Here is a 23920-nt window from a genome sequence, read left to right as displayed (position 1 = left end):
CCAAAGAATGAGGAGGTTAAAGGAGGTGATGTGGACAAGGGGAGAGGCTGAGATGAGGGGGTAGAGGTTGAGGGGGACAGCGGCAGGGTATGAGTCACGGGAAAGCTGGTGTCTCCCCCTATTTCCACGGCGTCGCCTCAGCGAGCTCATTTAAGTCCGCGGTCACAAAGAGTCAGAGGACACACACATACATGCGTGCCATCAAACTTTAAACAAAGATGATACCGTCTGTAGCTTCCGTCGCTCAGAGCTGATGAGGAAGGATGCATCAGGAAAGAAGGGCCCTAATCTCCCTCTCTCACTACATGTCTGCTTTCATCATTTGAGTTTTACACCACATCTTTTCTTCGATAAAATACCTTTGTGTCATGAGCAACTCGTGTTTTTGCCATGTGTCGGGAACAAGGATGAAGGCAACACAAACCAGCAGGAGAGGAATTAAAGACAAAGGAGTATCTGATAGTCAGAGAAAATAGTTCTGCTCAGTGGCTGTAAAGCAATCCAAGAAAAGCTTGTTTGTTGCCGCGTGTGCATGTCCTGCTTTCTGTGTGTTTGAAGGGTTGATTAGTGCGTCTCTGGCTGAGATATGAGTCTGTCGTTCAGTGTGGGGGGTGGTAGGGGGGTGATAGGCAGCGAAGGAGGGGAGGGCTTGGTGCGTTGGCATTTTGCTTTAATGACTGCAGGAGTCTGCTCCCGCTGCTGCCTGTAATTGCTTTTTAATTGGCAATTTGGATTCATGGCTCCATCTGAGAGGCGTAAACGAGCGCTCTACAATGCGCAGGGTCTCCCACCCTCACTGGGGGTTACAGGGGCCTGGCTCATGTAGAGGAAGATGGCTGTTAATGGATGTGTCTTTGAGTCTGAGTGCTTGTATTTGTGCTCTGTGCCGTGGGTATATGTCATGCTGCTAGCAAACGGTGTGTGTTAGAGAGTAGAAGGCTGTTTTTTTTTTGTTTTTTTTTTGCAGTGTGAAAGGTCAAAACAGGACGTCTGGTTGGATGTGTAGGTGCCTGAGTAACCAAAGGGCCTCTCTAATGGAGATGGAAGGTTCTGTGTGTGTGTGTGTGTGTGTGTGTGTGCGCGCGCGCACGTGTGTGCTCTTTCAAGGTGTTGACCTGTTAACACCCACATCTTTCTGCATGTCTTTCTACAGGCATGCATCTCCACACGCATGCACAGGCATACACAAACAGTGACGAACCTCAGGCGGTGACAGCGATGTGTACACATTCTCATTTACTAAACAGGCCTCTGCATTTTTGTGATCATCTCTCATGTAAGAGGGACTCGGGCTGGCTTTCAGAGACAATATTAATTGTAAAAGCGGGAAACAGAAGCCAGTCTGTTGCACAATCGCGCGAGCAGCATTGCACTTTGGTTGTTCTTAGAGGCATCCTTGTTTCATCTTCACACAACGGGATTTTCTGTGAAATGTATTAGAAAGGAACGGTTGATTCAATTTTCATGGTAATCTGTGCCTGGCAATTGGACCCATTGGCAGTTATCAGATCATGGCCATGATAATGGACCCATGGCCCCCGTCGGACACAAACTGTGTATGACGCAGGATGCTGAACACAGTTGCAACTGCACATTTGATTAATCAGAGCGATTGATCACCAGCTATCAACATTTTTAACTTAATTATAACACAGTTTTTTATGATGTGTTGCTTTGATGTGTGTTATGATGAATGTTGCTTTTTATATGTACATTATATTTATATGTGCATCCGTATATTGCACTTTCCCATATTTTGGTTCATTTTGTTGTCCTGGTTTTAGCTGTATGTCTGTTTTCATCTATCTCCTCTTGAATTGTTCCTAAAAACTTGAGAATGTAATATTGAAAACAACAAAACATTCATCAGTCAGATTCCTTTAATGTGAATGAATACTATGCAAAAAAAGCTGATACTAGGCTCAGGGCGTTATCCTAAATCACAATATTGTGAAATACGATATCAGGCAACTCAAAGTGTCTTCTATTCACAGCTCAGAATTGTATTTGTGTAGTAAACATTTTTAAATGATGGCAGCTCCCGGGTGCCATAGGAAATACAGAATAGGCACTCTTGGGTCTAGAAGGCTATATGACTCAATGATATAAGATAAGAACTTTAGTGCAAATAATGAATTACAAGCGTAACAGAATGGCCTAAAATATTAGGTACAGCTAGTCTGTCACTAGTCACCTTGTGCCTCTGTTGGCATGACAGCTCCACGTGCGTTTTCAACTGTTTGATATTCAATATGGTGAGAAACAATGCATATGCCGGCAAATATCGCAACATTTGATTACATCTAATATCGACCCAGGCTTGGCTAATTCATGATTTTATGTGCAAAGCGAGTTCTTGTATTGTTGTGTCATCTTAAAACTGGTCTGTGTTGTGTTTGGGTTGACTGTGTGGTTCGTTCTTTGGAGTTCTAACAGTTGATGATGCAGCAGCTTGATGAGAGGATAAGTTGGGGTACAGACTGAGTAAGAAGGTGTGACTTGGACGGTATATCAGGCTGCCACGCCCGCCTCACACGTGACACAGCCAAACTTATAAATGGGTACATATTGACCTGTAGAGTCAGTCTGTGATGACAGCTTTCCTTAATTCAGGTGACTTGGTTAGCAAAGCTGTCATCGGTGTGATAATGGCAATTGATTAACTGACAGACAGGATGAAAGAAAGCAGCTCTTCCTGTTTTTACAGGCAGATTACTCAAGACGCCGTTCCCCACCAGCGACATGTACCTGCAGCAGTGCATCTGTATGACACTTATGAAGACAAAGTGCATGTGTGCATGTTGAGAATACAGATTTGAATGAATGTGTGTCTATTTGCTTTCCACAAATACCAGGAGGGCTTTCACTAAGACTTCCAGACAGCTGGGTAGATACAGGAAAAAAAAGACCTTTTTGAGAAAAAAAAAAAAGGAGAAAGGAGCAAAGAGCAAACGGAGAGCCTGGCATCTTGCGGCAACTAAAGCACTATCTGATACTGAGTTCATCTGACATATGTGAACCTCTTTTCCAGTCGGCTGCTGATTGGGGGCCTTCTTCTCCCTGTGCTCATAAAGCTTAGAGAGGATGGAAGTAGAGTGGGTGGGGGTAACGGGGACAGGATGTTTGAGTAGAGTGCCTTAGTGCTAAGTGAAGCGCAGCAAACAACAAGGAGCAAACAGTAGCATTAAACCACTGGAAAGTGGGGGGCGTCTATGAAACGAGCGGGGGGTCTAAACATTAGAGGCGTTTAAGATTGGATGTTAGCGCATCGGTGTCAGCCTGGGTCAGTGGCTGCAGAGCAAGACGTGGAGGTAATGGCTCCCTAAATTGGATTTATTTTATCAGAGGCTGTAGCGAGAGAGAGAGAGAGAGAGAGAGAGAGAGAGAGAGAGAGAGAGGGGACGGCGCTTCTGCTGGGTCTCTCTCTAATTCCCGGCAGCCAAGGAGGTTAATTTAGTGGGGCAAGGACTGCCTTCCCCTCTCACTTCCCTTCCTTATGTCTTAATCTCTGCACATCCTCGCCGTTTTAGTTGCTCCCTCGCGAACATCAACTTGAAGTCTCGCTTTCTGCGAGAGATGAGCTCACTGTTCTACCGTACCTGTGAAAAATCCTAGGCTATACGTCCCCCCCCCACACACACACACACCATAAACAATTTCTGTGTACAACTTACAAGGGTTGTAAGTTTTCTCTGTTCTGCGATAGCATTTGTAGGCAGAGGGAAACCAAAGCTTCAGAAAATGCACTCCCACTCCCACAGCAGGAAGTCTTTGTAGCTCTGAAACGGTGAATGTGCGCCTGCTGAGTGCGTATGTGTGTTTGTTGTGGGATTGGATAAGTGAGACCAGGCTTGCTGCCAGAGGGAGGGAGGGAGGTGAAAGAGAAGAGGGAAGGAGAAGGAGAGGCAGAGGGATGTTGGTCTTTGTTGTCGTCCCTGTAGATGTAAGAGTGTGTGAGTTACGTGAACACACACACATATACACACACACTCAGGCACGCTTTGCCGAGATCAAAGTCATCATCTCTCTCGAAGCTCTGCTGTTGTACGTCCACCATTACCACATCCTCATCGATCATAAGGACGACGTCTCTTGTTTACAATTAGGGAAAAATGTCGAGGCCCCTTTTTTTTTTTTCCACCAGTCTCTGCCTGCTGCCTCTGTTTTAACATACATTCCCCTTAGAGAAATGTTGATCCGTCTGATTTTTATGGGGAGGAGGAGGTTTGTGTCAGAAAGTGGATAAAAGTGCTCAAGGTGGGGTGAGGGAGGCTGCTGCACCACAAACAGGCCTATCCCCCCTTCGTCTCTCCCCTCACAGGATGGACTCCATAAGCACTGACAACCGTGACGGTCACAGGTCCTGGCGAACAATGACTAAGACTCTCTCTCTGTATCTCTCTCCAGGCTGACTCGGGGCCTCGTGGGGCCAGCAGGGAACGTCTGGGTGCCGAGGGGTCCCTCCCCCAGGAGAAGGGTGGCCCCTCAGTCCCTGCCCACCTCCTGGGAAACCCCTATGCCTTTGGTCTCACCCCCGGTGCTGTCATGCAGGATTCACGTTTCCAGCCCCTCAAGTGAGTCATGCCACTGCTCTGCCTGTTTCTGTGGATTTGTGGAGTTGCTTTCAACTCAAAAAGGAATTGCCTCGATGACAGGTCATGGGTTTTATTGAACTCGGGTGAAATAAGAAGCCACAACAAACAAACAAATTAGTTTCTTGTTACAAATTGGTAATTGTTTGCATGCACACAAATCAAGCTAACCATTGCTCCTCTCTGTTGTGCCTCTACCCCTTCTCTTACCTCCAGCTTGCCCAGACAGTTGCAGAATGCTGGTCCAGTACCGGAAGAGTACCTCCGTGGTTTCCGGCCCTACGCAACGACCGAGGATGCCCTCCGCATGCCCTCTCTGCCCTTGGGCCTGGACCCCGCCACTGCAGCTGCAGCAGCTGCCTACTACCACCCCAGCTATCTGCCCCACCCTTCCTTCACGCCATACAGGTAAACCTTTTCGTTAATTTGTTTTGTTGACTTGGCGTCCATTTCCTCTGAGAGCAAATTGTGCAAACCAAGTGCATATGGCTGAACTAAGTACTGGTGCCGCTTCGACTCAGCAGTAAACGAATTATAACGTGAATCGCTGACCTTGAATTTGTGTTCCCCGAGGTAAAATATTTTGTTGTTTGTAGATTTGTTTAACTGCAGGGGAGATTTCATCGAGTGTAGGAGAGTTGAGGTGAGATGTGTCTAAGACAGATGGCGGCGCAGATTAAAAAAATTGGGTTCAAGGTAAACAAAAGGCAAAGTGACAGAATAACAAAAAAAAAGCAAACTCACAGTATCATTATGATCAGGAAGTAGTCATTGTCACCTAAAACAATTGTGTTGTTGCACTGCGCACCTCTTTGCAACACATAAGAGCAGAGTTTATCATGTTGGATGAGTCATCAATTAAAGCATTATATACCGCACCGTGTGACAGGCGGCTGCTCAGAGGCCTCTGTTTGAAAAAAATATCCCGGTCAGGATGCTTTTAAGAGATTGACGTAAAAATAGATATACATCACTTTTTACTGCCAAAGGCTGCACTAATGTCATTTACAACCTGCAGAGCTGATGTAACGATGCTTTAGTGTGCGCTAGATTGCAGTGCAGCTCTTCATAAAACAGGCACTACACTTACTCGACGGTGTTCTAAAATGTCTGCGGGATCCTAATATATTTTGCAGTACGAGAGCAAACACAACTCTGTGTCTGCATTATTAATGAAAGAGGTTAATTTTGAAGCTTCCTGAACCAAGCACGTTAAGTGTGCTATATATAGTTTCAGGGGGTGGGGAATAATCAGAAAGTTGATGTTTACAGTATGATTCAGAAATAGTTATTTGATGTATTTCCATATAAACAGGTCATTTTCATGGGTAATAAGGTGCCCAGTACACAGAAAGGTAGCTACCATAAAACAGTGTGAAATTGTGTTGTTCTTTGAAAATAGTTTGCTTATCGGACTTGGAAACCACCAAGTGTCCTCAAAACTGCACAGTTACCCTTTTAATAGATCAATTGTCCTCGTCTTTACCCAAGCTACATCACACCTATGGTTGAAATGGCATACACAAGAGAGCCGCAGCTGGTTTTTCACTTAACTCTAAATCTGGATCTTGTTCATGCATGATATTTGAGAAATTCCCTGACCCGTTTATAAATCCGGTATCCTGCTCTCAGCACTGTGGTTTGTGAGGATCTATAGTGTTCTTTATATAACAGCTCCAGCGTTCATGGAGAGCAAAATGCCCGCAGCAGAAAATATATAAGATATTTGTTAAAAAAAAAAACAAAAAAAAAACACGGTATACAACATCGTGATCCAGTGGACTGTATCTGTTGAGAAGGACCCGGTTTGCTTTGGGCTATCACACGGGCTGCATGCCCCTGGTCTGTCAACGCAGCAAGATCAGAAGACTGCAGCACCCATCACACACTGCACTGTAATGGATTTAATGAGGGGATGAGCGGTGGATGTCACAAACACAAGCACACACACACACACACACACAAGCAGTTGTGCACGGACACACAACACAGTCTCTCGCTGGCTGTGCGGTGCGGTGATGGAGGTTGGCTGACAGACGCGGCTGCTTCCTTGAAAGACGGAGTGGGCCCTGTGATGTTTCTTCTTCGGGAGGCACAGGGGTTAATGAAAGTCAACGCTGCGCTGTCACACAGGGAGACTGACTCCTTCTCTTTCTCTCTTTTTCTTTTTTCTTATTGCAATCCGTATCTTCCAGGATGGATGACCCATTCCTCTCCGCTTTGAGGTCACCTTTCTATTCGTTGCCAGCAGGGGGAGCTTTACCCCCCATGCATCCCTCCGCTGTCCACATGCACCTACCAGGTGTCCGCTACCCTGGAGATTTCACACACCCTTCACTGTCGGCGCTGCAGTCTGAGAGGTAAAGTTTCCTTAATTTACCCACAAGCAGATTCTCAGCAGTGTGATTTAAGGACTGTCCTTTCCAATTTCACTGACCTTTCCTCTACTCTCTCCCTCCCCCCATCCACTCGGCTTTTTCAGGCTCCAGCTGGAGGATGAGCTGCGGCAGAGAGAGAGGGAGCGCGAACGGGAACGCGAGCGCGAGAAGGAGCGAGAGCGGGAGGCGGAGAGGGAGAAGGAGCGGGAGAGGGAACGCGAGCGAGAGAGGGAGCGCGAGAAGGAACTGGAGAGGGAGCGGGAGAGAGAGCGCGAGCGAGAAAGGGAGCGTGAGAGGGAGCGAGAGAAAGAGAGGGAAAGGGAGAAGGAGCTGGAGAGGCAGAAGGAGAGAGCGCTGAGGGAGAAGGAGCTGCAGGCGTCCAAGGCCATGGAGAGCCACTATCTGGCCGAGTTCCACGCCATTAGGGGGCAGGAGGACCGAACCAAGCCTGAGAGACTCACCCCCAATCGGGCTGGTATGTGTCGGCGCCGCCCCCCTGTAGCTTCCTCAAGCCATAGTCACACTGCTTGTCAACACCTCTGCCTATAAACACTTCACGTTGATAGAGCTGAAAGGCAATTTATCAGCAGCTATTGGTGATAATCAGCTCATCATCAAGTCATCGTTTCAGTGTATTTGCTAAAAACTCAGTGGTTGCACCTTTTTTTCAGGCATTTTACGAATAACTGCTGAATTGAGAAGATTATCAAATGAAAAGAATCTTTAGTTGGATCCCTATTATCCGACCCTTACACTGACCTTTCTCCTCTCTGCAGATAAAACCAAAGAGCCCATCCCTCCAGCTCCCAAACCGGTGCCTCCAGGACTCCACTCTTCGATGGTCCAATCACATCATCCTGTTCCCGGCCTAATCTCAGGCCACGGCCTCTACATGGGGCCCGGCGCTGTAGGGCCGGGGCTCTCGGCCTCAATGATGGCTCAGAGGACCAACGAGGAGGAGAGGTGGTTGGCACGGCAACGCAAGCTGCGACAGGAGAAGGAGGATCGTCAGTATCAGGTGTCTGAATTCCGCCAGCAGGTTCTGGAGCAGCACCTGGACTTGGGTCGGCCGGGTGACGCAGCAGATCACAGGACGGACCCACACAGGTGAGACTCAAACCAACGGGTGCAGAAATCCCAGAACCCACTAATAGTTTTTTTTACCACATGCCATGGTAGTATTCATTCCCACCTGACTTTGCGAATGCAGAGATGTTTTGCCCATGGTATCTGATAGAGACCAGCAGTTCTCGGTTTCTCTGTGACACACAAAATGTGTGCACGCTTTCAGTGGAAAACACTATTTCAGGGGTGTTTTTTGGCTCGCTGTCTCTGCTAGCCAGATAGGGACAGTTGTGCGTGTTTTTTGAAGCCTCAGAAGCTGGCAGGCTTTAGAAGTTTGTTTTCAGGCAGGACCGGAAAAAAAAAAAGATAAACCCTGTCAGAAGCATCATGTCGTCTCTATTTCTGTCCATGCTTCCTTCCAGGGGCCGACGTGTAGGCAAACACGCAAGCTATGTTTAGGTGTTGATGTAAGGTTTAAGCGAGGTCCCGATCACTGCTTTTCATGATTAGTGGATAGGGTTTTCAAACAGGCAGCGAGTGGGACGGCTAAGATACACAAAGGCTAATTCTCGGCTAATCCTCTCAACCTTGCACAGCATAAGCCCCCCCCGACTTACCCTCCTTTGTTACTGTGCCTGTGTTTGTGCTGTTGTGTGTGTGTGTGTGTGTGTGTGATTCAGAAGTGAGGTTGTGGTTAATTCTGAACTGGTAGGACAGGACAGATACACTCATCTGCTATCAGTAACCCTACGGTATAATCACAGAATCACAGCTCACAGGCTGCAGATTGCCGATAATGCACACGCATTTACTCACTCTCACACACACACAAACACACACACACACACACACACACACTCACTCACACACAGAAAATGCAAACACAAACAGGAGGCATAGATAATTTGACTGGTCATGCAGCGCGCGCTCCTGCCAGGTTTGATTTGGAAAGACGCTCGAGAAAGTGTCCATCAGCCATCTGCCTTTCTGTTTTTCGCCACTGTTGCCATTTCTTTTTCACCACTACACCATTATTCCTTTTCAAACATCTCTTGTTTTTCTCTTTGCATATATATACTTCTTTCCTCTCTCACATAATTGAATACGATTCCCTTTCCAACACTCCACTGGCCTTACCGTCCCTATATAAGTCATTTTCTCCTCTGTCTGCCCTCCTGTCTGTCTGCCTGCCTGTTTGTCAGGAGAAATGTTCTCCTGGCCTCCTCTTCATGACACCACTCTCTGAACTTGCTCTCTCACTTTTCTGGCTGTGTGTGTGTGTGTGTGTGTGTGTGTGTGTGTGTGTGTGTGTGTGTGTGTGTGTGTGTGTGTGTGTGTGTGTGTGTCTGTATGCATCCCACACTACAAGGACCCAACAGATCAAAAACCAGCCTGTATATCTGGAGGATATTGTAAGCCTTGGCCACATCCTCACTCTGCTCTGGGCTACTCTGTCTGGGCTTGATAACACTGTTTTGCTCAGACAAACTCACAGACACAGTGACAGGGATGAAGGGAAATGGGCAAGGAGTATGAGCACTATGGTGTGCCTCTGTGTTGAATGTGTGATTTGAAAACAATCAATTTCAGAGGAGATATGCACATTGTACTGTATTTCCAACAGATAAACATGACCACTGTCCCATTGTATCGCTACAGATCCATACCAAATCACCTTGAACCAGGAAGCCGGGACCTCCACCCTCACTTAGGCGCTCCTCCGCCCCTCATCTCCCCCAAACCTCCTCAGCCGCCACGCGAACACCACCCTCCACCTCCCACCACCCTGTGGAACCCTGCATCTCTCATAGAAACAGTCTCAGACTCCAGACGTAACCACGAGCCCTCAGGGATGGGACACTACGAGCTCAGTCGGCTGCCGCCGGGGCCCTCGAAATATGAAGACGCAGCACGAAGGAGAGAGGGGGGGGCGATGGAGAAATATCCCCCGCTGAGAGGTCCACCGGGCCTGCCGGAGCCCAGCACATTCCTCGCTGATTTGGAGAAATCCACTCAGACGTTCTTTAGCCAGCAGAGGGCGTCACTGTCCCTGTCCAGCCAGTATGAATTGGAGGGAGCTGTGAAGAGCAACGCCGGACTAAAGAACCTCCAGGGACACCCAGGGCACAACAGACATGGACAAGGGCCTGGAATGGTCTCTGGGCCGGGGATGGGACAGGTAGCCACACTTGGTATGAGTACAGAAACGACGCTGATCTATGACGAGATCCTTCAGCAGCACCGAAGGCCTGTCAGCAAGCTGGACCTGGAGGAGAAGAGGAGGAGGGAGGCCAGGGAGAAAGGTACTCACCACACACTTGATAATCATGCACTGTACATTGGTTTATGTAACAGTTAACTTCATCAGAGGATTCAAAGAAAAGTGGGGTGTCAGTAGTGACCTCTGTGTCTCTGCTGCAGGTTACTACTATGAGCTGGATGACTCATACGACGAGAGTGACGAGGAGGAGGTGAGGGCCCATCTCAGGAGAGTAGCAGAGCAGCCCCCACTCAAATTGGATGACTCCACAGAGGTAAAACACCTGCCAACACATGAGCCTTCTGTGTTTTCCTTGATGGAGGCACACTGCGCACAAGCTCTCATGACAAAACATTGCAGAACGATTATTATTTTTTTTTTTTTAATTTTAATTATCCACCTCTCTGCTCAGAAATTGGAGTTCCTGGGAGCGTTCAGCCTGACCACGGTGGGCCGGCGAGATGAGCTGGTGCAGCAGAAGAGACGGAAGAGGAGGAGGATGCTCAGGGAGCGCAGCCCCTCGCCGCCCGCCTTGCACTCGAAACGCACTCCTCCCCCTCCTCCCCAACTCAGCACGCGCTTCACCCCTGAGGAGATGGACCGAGCACCCGAGCTGGAGGATAAGAAGCGCTTCCTCACCATGTTCAGACTGTCGCATGTCACTATACAGCAGAGGAGAGGTAAGAAAGGCTTACAGTAATACACAGATAAAGCCCTGTATGGGCCAAGAGACACCTTTGATTTACTAAAACATTCCCTGGTAAATCTCTTCATGTGGCTCTTAAGTTTTACCTGCTTATAGTTTCAGCTGCTTATCATGCTTTTGGTTGTGTCTAACCACAGAACACATCGATCCGATACTGTTGTGCACATTAACAACTTTATGCTCGAGGACCTCTTGTGGCTGCAGTGATTCACAATTTTTGACAATCCTCTTGCTTCGACTGCTCTGTTGGAGCACTGTTACTCAATACTTGCTTTTAGTTTTGGAATAGTGTTACTGCGAGGTACACTCTGTACTTTTACAGGCACCGGCTAAATTACGTCGGAGCCACCGTGTGCCTATTAGCACAATCAGTGCCAAATGTCGATGCCTTAAGAGCAGGTTGTGTCGAGAATTCAAATGAATATTGATTGAGAGTCCTCGTGAAGCTTAGACTTTTGGCTTTACACCACCATTTTACAATCTGGATTATGCCGTAGCAGAAGGCATTTCCAGCAATCAGCAAGACTTAAAAATCGGCAACTGACACCAATAATAAAAAAAAAGTTTATCTCATCTTGAACATGTGCATCTGCAAGTCAAAGATCAATATGGCCAATCCCTACATACTGCCCCTTTGATGCCATACCTGATCTGTAACGATCTATTAAAGTTAGGCATGCTACTAGTTTGAATAATCCCTTTTTTTTTAAGACTGTAAGCCTGGCGGAGATCGACACTCTTCTGGTTTAATTACAACAATAGTTAGTGGAGAGTTAACTGTGTGTAACAATGCCTCTTAGCTATTCTTAATTAAATAAACCATGGCTCCCTTTACTGCTTAAATAAAGAAGGGGCGTGCCGAGGAAGCTTACCCCGTTGTCTGTAAAGCAGAAAATAGTTTTTACAGACATTGTTAAATCGTCCAGCATCGTCATTGTGCTCCGGCGAGTGACTTAGAAACCGCTGCATCACGGAGGCTGACCCAGTGCCCCTCATGTGGCACACAAACATCCCCATCCATTAGTCATATCATGTCTCTTCTCTTTGACATCTAAAGAAGAAGAATGATTGCATGCTCATTTAGCTTTTAGAAAGAAGTAGCCCATTCCCAGGCGGCTCCGCGGCTTGCCCTGCCTGCTCTACATGCGCCGCGTTCTCATTAACATTTCGGCTCGAGCCCTTGAAGGAAATCATAAAGGGGTCAAACAATGAACATGTCAACCTCAGACCCCTATATTATAGGCGGCATATATTAAACCGTGTATGCATAATGTAGTGCTTTACATTGGCCTAGATAGAGAAGGTGGACTTGTGTCAAGGTTCCGATTGTAGACGTGTTCACACACAGACACGCGCTGACGAGGAACCGGGAGTGGCAGCAGGGGGCTTACGGCGATCCTCGCCTAATCCTCTTGATTTACTGTTTGCTGCCCGTAGATGGCAGCGCACTGTCAGGCCACACTACACACACACTACACACGCACGCATTAAGAGATAGGTGCCTATGAGATTGTGAATAAGACACACAGAGATAGGAATAATGCCACAAAAATACAAAGACTTAGACGTTATGTCTTCTTCTCTCTCTCTTAGACAATGAAAGAGTAGTGGAGCTGCTTCAGGCCATTAAAGAAAAGAGTGTAACATTGGACACCATCAGACATGCCCCTCATCCGCTGTGTAAGAGCCCTCAGGCACCGATCTCTGGTGAGACACATGCTAATGCACATAAATATGCACACTTTCCTATAGGTATTTATCCATTTGCATACAGGGTTCATAGAAAGTCTGAAAAATGCTTCATTTCGACTGCTACTTGTATGTTTTAAAGGTTAGAAATGCACTTGAATTTGAATAGAATCCTTGAAAACTGCTTGGTTTTCAACATAAATCGTTTTTTTAAATGAAACAATCCCATTGTCAGATTGCTGTGCATAGCTTTGAAATGAGTAGGAGTTAAAAGGTAAATAATCAGGATCAAAACATACAGTCAAAATGTTATATGAACAGCTGGTAAAATAAGCAAAGTGATAATATACACTGATTGTTTTGGCTGTAAAGGAATTCTGTAAACTTCATAAAACTTTAGATGCCATCATAAAGGCTTTGAGTGACTGAAAATGTTGGTTTAGATCCACTGAATGTGCTTGGACAGTGATTGAATTTTACTAATAAAAAGCTGTACTAACCCTGTGTACAGTGCATCTGGATGGTAGATGTATCTAAATTAACTACAGTTAGTAACTGGAGTGTTCCATCTGTAGTAACGATGATCTTGACCTCATCACGACTAACACGTGTTCAAATGATTGCAGATTCTGCATTTGCCCAGCCTTCCTCTGAATCAGAAGACCACCACAGCGTCAGACCACATAGCCCCTCCTCACATTGCCCGCCGTCCCCCAATGGCCATCCGAAACCCCTCGGGGACACATTAAGACCAAAGGAACCCCCTTCTCCAGCTGTCTACCCTGACAAGGCCCGGGGGCCCAGTGAGGGACCGATCTCCAAGAAGAGCTCCAGCCTGCTGAACAGCTTGCGGCCTCCGCTCCCCCTGCAGGCTAAAGAGGGCCTGCACAGCGTCAACGGACGCACCAAACCCTGGGACAGCTTCACGCCAGAGGAATTCGCACAGCAGTTCCATGAATCAGTGCTTCAGTCCACTCAGAAGGCTCTGCAGAAACACAAAGGTGAGCCACACAAGTCGCAGTGAAGATGATCTGGGATGCAGCATCGTGACCAGAGACAAGAGAGACTGTCAAAAAACAGGGCAGACAAGACCGTTGTTTTTGTAGTTAATCAGCAAAACATTTAGTTAAAAATGTAAGGACATTGTGAAAAATGACATCTTTAAATTGTATGTTTGTTCCAACAAAGATCTGCACATTTGAGAAGCTTGAACCAGCAAATGTTTTGGGGGGTTTTTTTGCCAAAAGTTCTGATCTGTTTTGAGGAGCTTCTATGACAGTTGACCAAACCACTGATCAATTAATTAGACAATGGAAACAGTTGTTAACTGACCCTAGTTTCATCAATGGGTCAAGTATCTCTCTCATTGTCAATTACTTAATCATCATTTGGTTAATTCAAAAATCATGACAGTGTTGTCGAAAAGGACAGATTTCCAGGATAATTCCCAGGATGACATACATAAAGTACTGATTTATTATGGCCATGTTTAGGGTTCCTTTTGTTATTAGCTTGTACCTGTAGCTGTGTACACAAAGTTTTGTTTATTGGGTTAGGGTTAGGGTTAGAAAATGTAACAGATGTTTGCAGAGGGACCTAACTTGGTGTTTACATTTGCGAAAATTAATTAAGCCTTTAAGCATGAAGTCTGTGCAAAAAATCCAGACGAATGAAATAAATCAACACTGCCTTCTCTTCCGTCTTGTCCACAAGGTGGAGCCACGGGGATATCGGAGTCGTCGCACCTCCAGGAGTCGTCTGTTCACTACAACATTCCAGAGCTTCAGAGCGCCCCCGGCCGGCCGCCACAGCCGCATCCACATCCGCATCCTCATCAGCATCCGCTTCCACATCCACTTCCACTTCCGCAATCTCATTCAAATGCACATCCATTTCCCCATCTGCTCACACACCCCCACTCTCAGCCCAACGGGCAGCACTTCTCTGCGCCCCCGCACCGGGAGGCCTCAGGGGCGAGGGAGGACCTGTCAGGTCAAGATGACTCTGAGGAGGAGGAGGACGAGGAGGAAGAGGAGGCTCCTGCTTCCAGGTGGCAGGGGATTGAATCTATATTTGAAGCTTATCAGGAATATGTTGAAGGTATGCGGGCACACAGATATTCAGTGTTTCCTTTTATTCCTGGAAAAAAAAAGTTTATTGATTTTTATCTCAAATCAGTGTACGATTTAATATCGTTTCATGGCTGAAGTCAGTACAAATCGATTTGATATTTAGCAGGTGTTGTAGAGTTCCTTTGTCACTCGAGGGTGGTATTCATCCTTCCTGTACCTGGTTCATTGTAAAATACCGATGTGTAATCAAGATTTCTCCCAGAAATTCACTCAGCACTATATCCATCTGATCGATCTGAGAAACATGAGGATAAATGGGCGTTAGATTGGATCTGCTGTTAGATAGCATGCAAATATTCTTTCTCTAATCCCCAACCTTTATTTTTTCCCCTTCCCAACTTTGTCCACTAGAGCAAAGTTTGGAGCGACAAGTGTTGCAGAGCCAGTGTCGAAGACTAGAAGCTCAGAACTACAACCTCAGTCTGACTGCTGAGCAGCTGTCTCATACCATGGGGGTAAGACACACACGCACACACACACACACACACACACAGCTGTGTCTTCTAACACTCTGTGTTACATAGCACATTTGCCCTCCATCTCCACACACACTTCTTTTATTGTCCTCCTTAATATACGCTGGGTAGAAAATGGCTTTAAAATCAGACTAAATGAACTGAAGTCAGTCTATCACAACAAAGACGTCATACAAGTGACCCTCCTTGTTTGGATTCTGTGTTAACTTTCTATTTCATGTCTCCTCTGGTCGCGTAGGAGCTGATGTCCCAGAGACAGAAGCTGGCGGTGGAAAGGGAGAAGCTACAAGCAGAGCTGGAGCACTTCAGGAAGTGTTTGACGCTGCCACAGACACACTGGCCGAGAGGCGGCCATTACAAGGGCTACCCTCCCAGGTGACCCCAACACGCCGACCTGATGTTCCCCAGGCCGCCTCCCCTTTCAGACTGACGCCCAGAGTTTATTTTTCATGGCTTGGTCCACATGGCTCCATGGAGGAGAACATGGCTGGCTAGATAAAAAGAATGAGTGAATGAATGAATGAATGGTTTGAGTGAATGGATAGATGGGTGATACAGGACCATACAGTGAAGGAAAGGCAGTCTTTGGATTGTGGCTAGCCAGGGACTGTGCCACGAGCCACTAACGCGTGCCAATGTAGCCAACCCCACGAGATCAGCGAGGGCACGGGGCAGGAGAACCTGAAGATGAACACAAACACACACAAATACACACACACACGCACCTGCTTTTCACACAGTCTTCAGTCCCCCGCTGCTCCATTGTTCAGTCCCTGCATCCCTCGATGCCACAACTACACAGACAATCCTGCCAATGAGGGAGCAGCTGCCCCGGGAGGGGCGTCGTCAAAGAGACTTGAACGCTCCAAAGGCTTCTGGCCAGTCGGGACTGATTTTTATCACAGTGGCCATGAGCTTTTGAACTGGAAATGCACTTAAGAATAAAAGCTGAAGAACTACCTGGTGGTACTGTGTTGCAACAAAGAACTGTTGAAATTAGGGAAGAACTTAGAAAAATGCACATTTTTGGAAAGAATTAAGGAAAATGTTTTATTTCGAAATAGAAAATTTGAGAATAAGAATTTTAAAAGGTGCTTCAGCCTTGTATTGTATATAATATGAAGACTTAAAAAGAATTTTGTATGTTTTTATTACTTTAATCATTGTTCTTTTAAAAGAAAAAAAAAGCCTGCCATTTTTATATGTTTATGCTTTTTTTGGGGGGTTGGAAAAAGAAAGCCTTGCTTTTAGTGTTTGTACTGCTGCTGGCCAGAACAGCTCATTTTGAGACATTTAACAGAGTGAGAGAGAGAGAGAGAGAAAAGGATACACTCCCCCCCTCTTACTCTCTCTCGCCTGGCACTGCGCAACTGAGACCCAGCCACGGCCACCTCGCGTGGTGTCTGAGCTCGGCAAAGCTTACTTAGAGGTCCTGAGGCGTGGCTCCTGCCCTCTCATCCCCGTTCCTTCACAGCAACATGCGTCTCTCTGTTTCAACGTCCCCTTTTCAACAACTCCTCTGGTCGGCTTCACTGCTGCTGGCGTGACAGACAGCTTGAGACGTTCTCATTCAGAAACCAGTTGAGATCGATAATACAATGTTTTCTGTTTTATTTTTATTTTTTTTATTTTTTACTTTGGTCACTTGACATACTTGATTACTTTGTAAAGACATGAAGAGTCTCTTAAGCCGCCAGCTGATTAAACTGGTTCTTGATGCTTTATCCTACCGTTTGGACCTTCCACTTCACTTTGTACAACATCAGATAACTTGGAACTCAATACAGCACGACGGTTTGCGTAATGTCAGATCAAGCCTTACAAGATCAAGCCCTTATCAGCAGCCGTGAGAGGACAGTGCCAAAATGAAAAACAAAACAACAAACAAAACAGTAGCATTTTGGATTCTTCATTTTAGTCGAGTTGCAATTAGGCTAAAGCCAAAAAACATTCAGAAACAGACATCTTCCACCATCGAACACCTTTGACTCCCCCCCACTCGTCTCCATTCTACATTTTTAGGACCCAAAGTTGCCAACATGTTATTAATAAAACCACACAAAGTGTAGATTCAACGAGGCATTTCCTGGTACATAATGGTTTGATTTAACCGGCCTCGTACCCGTTTACAGCCTCTGCCTGCCCGTCAGCCTCGTCGTCAGCTCTGCCCTGAGATTCAGCCACAGGTTCAACACTGACTTCCCGTCCTATGACTCGTGTTGCCTCACGTAGCCCATTCACGAGGCGTAAAAATCACCGGAAATTGGCGAGTTGGGATTGTTGGTTGTCAAAATGGGGCGTTTCAGTATTTCCAAACACATAATTAACTTTGAAAATGTGCAGAGAGAGTTAACTAAAGACTATACAGCGTATCAATTACAAGTGCCTCAAGAATTTGGGAGCATGTGAATGAGTTGCAGTTTCCACATGAAGGACGTTCTACACACAACATCAGCGATCAGGGACTTTACATCCAAGTGTCTACTGTACGTCTCACGCCTTCTAGTCATGTGCATGTCAACAACCCAACACTGAATTTCCTTTTCATCTGAAACGCATCTCCGAGAATCTGTTCAATCACGAGGCCCAAGCCAGTTCAGAGGACCAGGTGGCTCCAGAGTGTAGTCTGTCATTTTTTACAGAGCAGAGAGACAAGAGCGCAGCCTATTGGTTAATGAGGGAGCACGCATGCTGAGGTATAAGCTGCCAATGACCCCGGGGAGGACGGTGTAGTACAAGTGAGCACCCTTTACCCAGCCTCCCTGTCGTCTCCAGCCCACGCACACCCCATGCAATAGCCCCATTACTCAGTGGAGGATGTCTAGATGCTGTGAAATCCTGTTTTTAAAAATGTACTTGTTTGAATTCATTGTAATGTAATATATTCTTTGTTGAATGTAGTAATTAGGTATTTATGAATATATGGCTGTGATTTCAGACAAAAAAGAAAATAAAATATTTCAAAAATGTTAAATGTCAACCTTCGTCTCTGTGTGTGGGGTGCTGGTTGGTACGTGGGCGTTCATAATTATAGTTTAGTGAATGATTGTTCTCTACTGTTCCTGACAAAGATGCTTCATTACTTATTATATTTAAGCACTAACCTCAACCAATAATTCTAATAAATAATTCTAATAATAAACCAATTCTTCTACTGCTCTTAAATATTTAAGCTTCATCCTGACTTCTTCATGACACGTTTTGTTCAGTCAGCAGTTCAAATCCGAAAGAAATTCAGGTACCAACGGCTCTTGTGAGCAGTAAAGCACTCACAGAGAAAGCTGAAACCAGCACGTTTAACATTTTTGCTTGTCAAGGGGGGCAATCAATCTATAAACTGATTTACCCTTTTTACCCACATAACAAACCACCATATGGCTGCTGTACATGTGCATGATGCCAGAGAAAAGTTTGCCAGTGCTTATCGCTTCTGTAATTTTGCAGACAAACCTCAAACAGTCCAGCAAACATGCAGAACAACCTCATCTAGATCACTGAAATATGCAGGATGAGGAGGAGGTACAAAAACAGAAAACTCATCTACCCTCAATATATTAACAAACACATTTATTTTTGTTACTTCTTGTCATATACAAAAATGGTGGCGGTTTTAAACTACAGTGAGCGTCCTGAATTAAATTAAATATCCACATATTTAAACCAGCAGATACATATACAGCCTATGTGCTTCTTTGAATGTGTATGTATTAACACGTGCCTCCCTCAAAATGAATATAACCTCTTAAAAAAAGGCTTCAATCAGACATTTACATAAATCTCATGGATTCCATTTCTGAAAAACAAACAAACAAACAAACAAACAAACAAACAAAAAAACCCAAAACAGTCCTTTGGGTAATGAAGGGCCTTCTGAGTAAGTACCCGCGGCTTTAACCACAGTCTGCTCCACAGATCCAGACCCATTCAGCAGGTCTGGATCTTGATCTCGTGGATCAATAGTCCTTGAACTGTCCTTTACTCGCACCGGGCTGCAGATTGGAGCGTAGTTTGTACATGCAGTTGAGAGAGTCAAGAAGGAACGATCGTATGGTGTTGATCTCCATCAGAGTCAGGTTGTCCAGCTGCAGGGGGAATGAAGCAGAGTGAGAAAAGAGATATGGTCAGAACCGGTAAAAAGATTTTTTTTCTCTAATGGCTGCTCTGGACGTGTGCTCACATCTGCTGGAGCAGGAAACAGCACAGACACAAGGTAACTAAATGAATAATCCACATTATATTGCAAGACTCTGTAACCATAGCTTTAAGAAACAATCAAGGGGCTGCGAGGTTCGACTTTAATAAATGTTTCTTCATCACTTGAAGTTGCACAAAATTGATTCCAAAGTGATTACACATTTCTTGAATTTCAACACAACCTCCACTCGCCGTTTTAAATAAATGGAGAGTGAATTATTCGACTCATTATTTTCAGCTCTGCTCTACCCAGGGACTCTTCGTTTACTACTATCACAGATGACAAAGAAACACGGCAAATCATCACATTTAGGAGAAGAAGCAAATGTTTGACATTTTAATTGACTGTCAGAATGGCTGGCGAGTCATTTTCTTTCCATCCGCTCATTAAAGTGACAGCTCGAACATTATGTGGACACTAAATGCACGGCGTGCAATTCTTCGTCATCAGCCGTACCTTGGCATGAGCCTCCATCTGACTGATGAAGCTGTCTGCCGAGAGGCGGAGTTTGGCAACGCGTGTGTCCCAGATGTCTTTGACCAGCGTGCGGATCTCGTCTGCCTTCGGGATGTCGTCAGAAGCACTACAGGGACACACAGAGCATAATGTACATGACAGTGCCACGTACACAGACAGCAAGGGAACATTTTCACAATCAGTTGAATTACTATACAACACTATGAACACATACAAGTCTCATCTGTGCACGGGGATGCCTGAAGTAGAAATATCTTACTAGTTCAGCAGCAGTTTGGTCAGCTCCATATAGTAAGGACTGGGAACGGGTGTAAAGGCGTCCTCTTTCCTCTCAAGGTCTCGCATCTCCTCCAGTTTCTCTGCACAGGATCAACACAGGGTGAGTCGAAACAGGAATTTGACGAGCCACCATCACCAGATGAAGGAAATCAGCATGAACGTCAACATCACAGTTCAAATTCTCTTATTTTCATCAGCTTGTGCCAATGATGTTCAGGTTTTCTCTTTATGAGAAATCTGACATTTTTAAGGCATAAACCCGGCCATATTCTATAATCCTCTTGAGCAATGAATTGATCTTACAAACAAATACATTCTGTGCAGCCAAAGCCCGATGTGTCTTATTCCACTGGGCCATAAGCCTGCATTGTTGTCCATTAAGAACACACCAATGAGCCTAAGTATAGCACTGAGTGACATGTCCCTGCATCATTATGCACCTGGTATATTGAAAGCTGGCTACACACACTGGTTTTGACCTTGAGCTAACGTCTGCACCCATATAAGAAGTACAGTGAGTCCAGTTAATCAGCCAAGAATCGAGGAGGCGCTGTCAACTTCGCCGCCAAACTCTCAGAGAGGAGTGTGCAGCCGTGTTGTGTGTGATGTTTGCCGCTGCTATGTGAAAACAATACATTTGTAGATCACAGCACACGTCAAATGCACAGTTGACGACTTTAAATTATGTTTTGGCGTGTTTATGTACTGGGATGGGTCACACCTCTACTTCTGATTCTGGATGATGCAGGGGGAGATCAGAAAGTTTCCAAGGTACCAGATATATCTGGCTGTATGTTGAATTTATTCACCAGACCTATCAAAGAATGTACTTTTTTTTTCAGCTCAAACCTTAAAAGTAGTCAGGTATCTCAACAGCTTGACAAGGTATCAAAGACCCATAAGCTCTGTGTATCTTACCTACATCCATCCAGGCAGGAGGCATAATCCTGCACTTCTGTCTCTGCTTCAGGTTAAGGGCCAACCACACGGGAACATCAACTGGCAGTCCAGGGTTGAAGGGACCCAGATCGCCCTGAGGAGAGATGTATGTTATGCCCAAAAACACACTGCTGGCCCATACAGAATATATTCAGACTACAATCTGACATCTCACCATCCGACTGTAAGGTTTGACACACGCTAATGTTAAAGAGGCACTATGCAGCTTTGGGGAAGACATTTTAAGAAGAAGATCTTCAGTGATTTATTTTTTTTAATGCCTACAATATGTATCTTTGTTTTCACAAACAAAAACATCTTTCACACTGTTTAACTTTGTTTACATTGTGGCAGACCCTGCCACCTTTCTAGCTCCAAACAGTGCTCTGTGGACTTTATTTACCTCTGAGGACATCTTGATTGTTAAGTTACGGAAGAAATTAGTATTAGACTTTCCATTACTACCTCATTAATACTGTAAATATTCAAATTTTGCGTTTGAATTTCTACCTCAAGCCCACACGTTTAACCTTTAACTACTGAGCCAATGTGGCTAACTTTATCAGTATTTTCTAAGAGGTTAACCGTGTGCAAAAAAACAACAAAAAACAAAGAGTAGTCCTGACAAATCCAGCTGACTTCACTTACTTACCCCGATCAGATAGACCTTGTCCAGGCTGAAGTTCGGGATTATCTTCACCGTCTCTTTCTCAGCGAGGAACTCTACCTCCGTGGGGTCCATAACTGTTGTTAAATTGTTTGGTATCTAAAAACTTCACCCTCACATCTGCGCTGCTAATGTTTCCCGCGCTGGAGGCTGCATGAACCCGTATGAAGAACTCCGCGGGGTGGGACAGCTTCGTCATCAACAAGCGACGTAATGTCAGTCAGCACTTCGTTCCGCGGTGTTCACGTTAAACATCGTCGGTATGTTTGAGTGTCATGTTCATATCCAGCACTTAGTGTGTCTGAATCTTTAGAGAAAGTTTAGTTTGAAGATTGTTGGCTGGCTCGTCACGGACCGCTTGTTTATGACGACACTGTCTGATCCTTAAGTTTCACTGCGCTGTGTCCGGCCCGGAATGAAGAAATGGGTCATGTGACAGCAACAGTTGCCAGTTTTTGCCGCTAGGTGGCAACATTCACCAAGTGATAACGTGGAGGACGCCGGTAGTCCTAACATGATTGTGACTTTCAAAATTCAAAATTCCAATCCAGCCTCAGCACAACCAAGCACCTACAAACAAAACACAGTTCTTTTTTTTTTCTTTTTTTTCATTTTTTAAAAAATTATTTCAATTTTAATTTAATATCTGTAATGTTAAAAGTGTGACAGTAGGACAATCTTTCAAGCCATGTTCTTTTATGAATGTAATATTTTGCCTGAAATAATAATCAAATTAATTATGTATATTTCATCTGGGGAGCAGCTGGATTTGTTAAAGATGAGTATAATATCAATCTTTGTCAGCATCTGTTGTTTACATCAGGGTGACAAAAAGGCAAACATTGTCTTTTACGGGAAAGTACCTATGAAAGGAAACTCTTTAAGTGATGATGGAGCACTGATGGAGTACTGTCTCTTGCCTCAACAATATGTCATTCCAAATAGAATTAAAGTCAGTTCATCGGGATGTATGCTTTGTGCTAAAGAAACTATACTATGAGGTGTTGATTTGATTTGATAACCATGTCAAACTCTTGTTGAGAAATGTTAACACTATGTTTCTCTAGAAAAGCCTCATAACCACACAATTCACCGTTCACATTCAAAAGTTGGTTCACAATATTTGTCAGTAACAAACAAAATATGAAATGTAAGTATTGTTCTATCAGATACAACTGTGAGGAGAATAATTGTGTTTGTACAGAAGAGCCCAACATAACAGAATCTGTTGATAAGAGTTAGTTTCACAGGGAGTTTTCTGACAGATAAAGGACACAACAACAACAAAAAAATTTAGTCTGCCAACATGAATGTTACTCATGTCAGAAAGATTGTTTCCAGCATTTCTCTTGTTGTTAAATCCATTTCAATATATTTTGTGGTCTTTGTTATTTATACAAGTTTTCCACTTGACAAAGTTAGTTTGCAGAAGCCATGATTAGTTAGAGTAGTTAAAATAACCACAAACTTAAAATAAGTGTATTTGCTTTGTTGAAGTAACACTAGCACTGTAACCCCACTGTATAATTCAGTTAAAGATGACTGGTGATAAATATAATTTTTGATTAAAATTTTAGATACATAATATTTGTGAGTGCAAATGAAATTGAGGATGAAATAACTGAAATAATTGTATAGCTGTGCAAAATAAAGTTCTGGAGTGTAAGAAATGGCACATTGATCACATTTGCTCTCTCTCTCTCTGTCTCTATGTGTGTGTATATGTATATGTATATGTATATATATATATATATATGTGTGTGTATATGTATATGTATATATATATATATATGTGTGTGTATATGTATATATATATATATATATATGTATATATATATATATATATATATATATATATATATATATATATATATTTTTGTGTGTGTATATATATACACATACACACACACACACACACACACACCATCAAAAATTTAGATTTAGACTACTGATTGCAAACAAGATATTTCATGACATATTTTTGGCCTCTAGGAAATTGTGCATGTGTCACTACTTTGTTTTATAGAACAGAATTTAATTGGGGAAAATAATCTGTACATTAACT

The 23920-nt window shown here is 44.6% G+C and overlaps 2 protein-coding genes across 3 annotated transcripts in view; one reads left to right on the top strand and one right to left on the bottom strand.

The window, feature by feature from the left end:
- The window catches only part of gse1 (Gse1 coiled-coil protein), a 181455-nt gene extending 163177 nt beyond the window's left edge, over positions 1 to 18278 (top strand). Inside the window, exons 5-17 of one of the 2 annotated variants that reach the window (XM_037094813.1) lie at positions 4408 to 4574; positions 4809 to 5000; positions 6788 to 6952; positions 7075 to 7445; positions 7747 to 8077; positions 9695 to 10338; positions 10457 to 10569; positions 10708 to 10975; positions 12595 to 12708; positions 13317 to 13691; positions 14404 to 14790; positions 15174 to 15277; positions 15537 to 18278. In XM_037094813.1, the coding sequence (XP_036950708.1) occupies positions 4408 to 4574; positions 4809 to 5000; positions 6788 to 6952; positions 7075 to 7445; positions 7747 to 8077; positions 9695 to 10338; positions 10457 to 10569; positions 10708 to 10975; positions 12595 to 12708; positions 13317 to 13691; positions 14404 to 14790; positions 15174 to 15277; positions 15537 to 15677 (3372 nt within the window). In that variant the 3' untranslated portion in view covers positions 15678 to 18278. The remainder of the gene's footprint in view (positions 1 to 4407; positions 4575 to 4808; positions 5001 to 6787; positions 6953 to 7074; positions 7446 to 7746; positions 8078 to 9694; positions 10339 to 10456; positions 10570 to 10707; positions 10976 to 12594; positions 12709 to 13316; positions 13692 to 14403; positions 14791 to 15173; positions 15278 to 15536) is intronic. The other variant, XM_037094814.1, reaches the window with a different exon arrangement.
- A 570-nt stretch (positions 18279 to 18848) lies between these two features.
- On the bottom strand, positions 18849 to 22230 carry gins2 (GINS complex subunit 2). The gene is made up of 5 exons (XM_037094815.1): positions 21841 to 22230; positions 21168 to 21282; positions 20230 to 20329; positions 19950 to 20076; positions 18849 to 19380 (listed from the first exon to the last, which is right to left on the bottom strand). Exons 1-5 carry the CDS (start codon positions 21928 to 21930, stop codon positions 19252 to 19254), a joined length of 561 nt encoding a protein of 186 aa, XP_036950710.1. The 5' UTR covers positions 21931 to 22230; the 3' UTR covers positions 18849 to 19251.
- Positions 22231 to 23920: the final 1690 nt, after the last annotated feature.

Source organism: Acanthopagrus latus, chromosome 4, assembly GCF_904848185.1.
Source record: "Acanthopagrus latus isolate v.2019 chromosome 4, fAcaLat1.1, whole genome shotgun sequence".
NCBI lineage: Eukaryota > Metazoa > Chordata > Actinopteri > Spariformes > Sparidae > Acanthopagrus > Acanthopagrus latus.
This window is presented reverse-complemented; position numbering and strand designations above follow the sequence as displayed.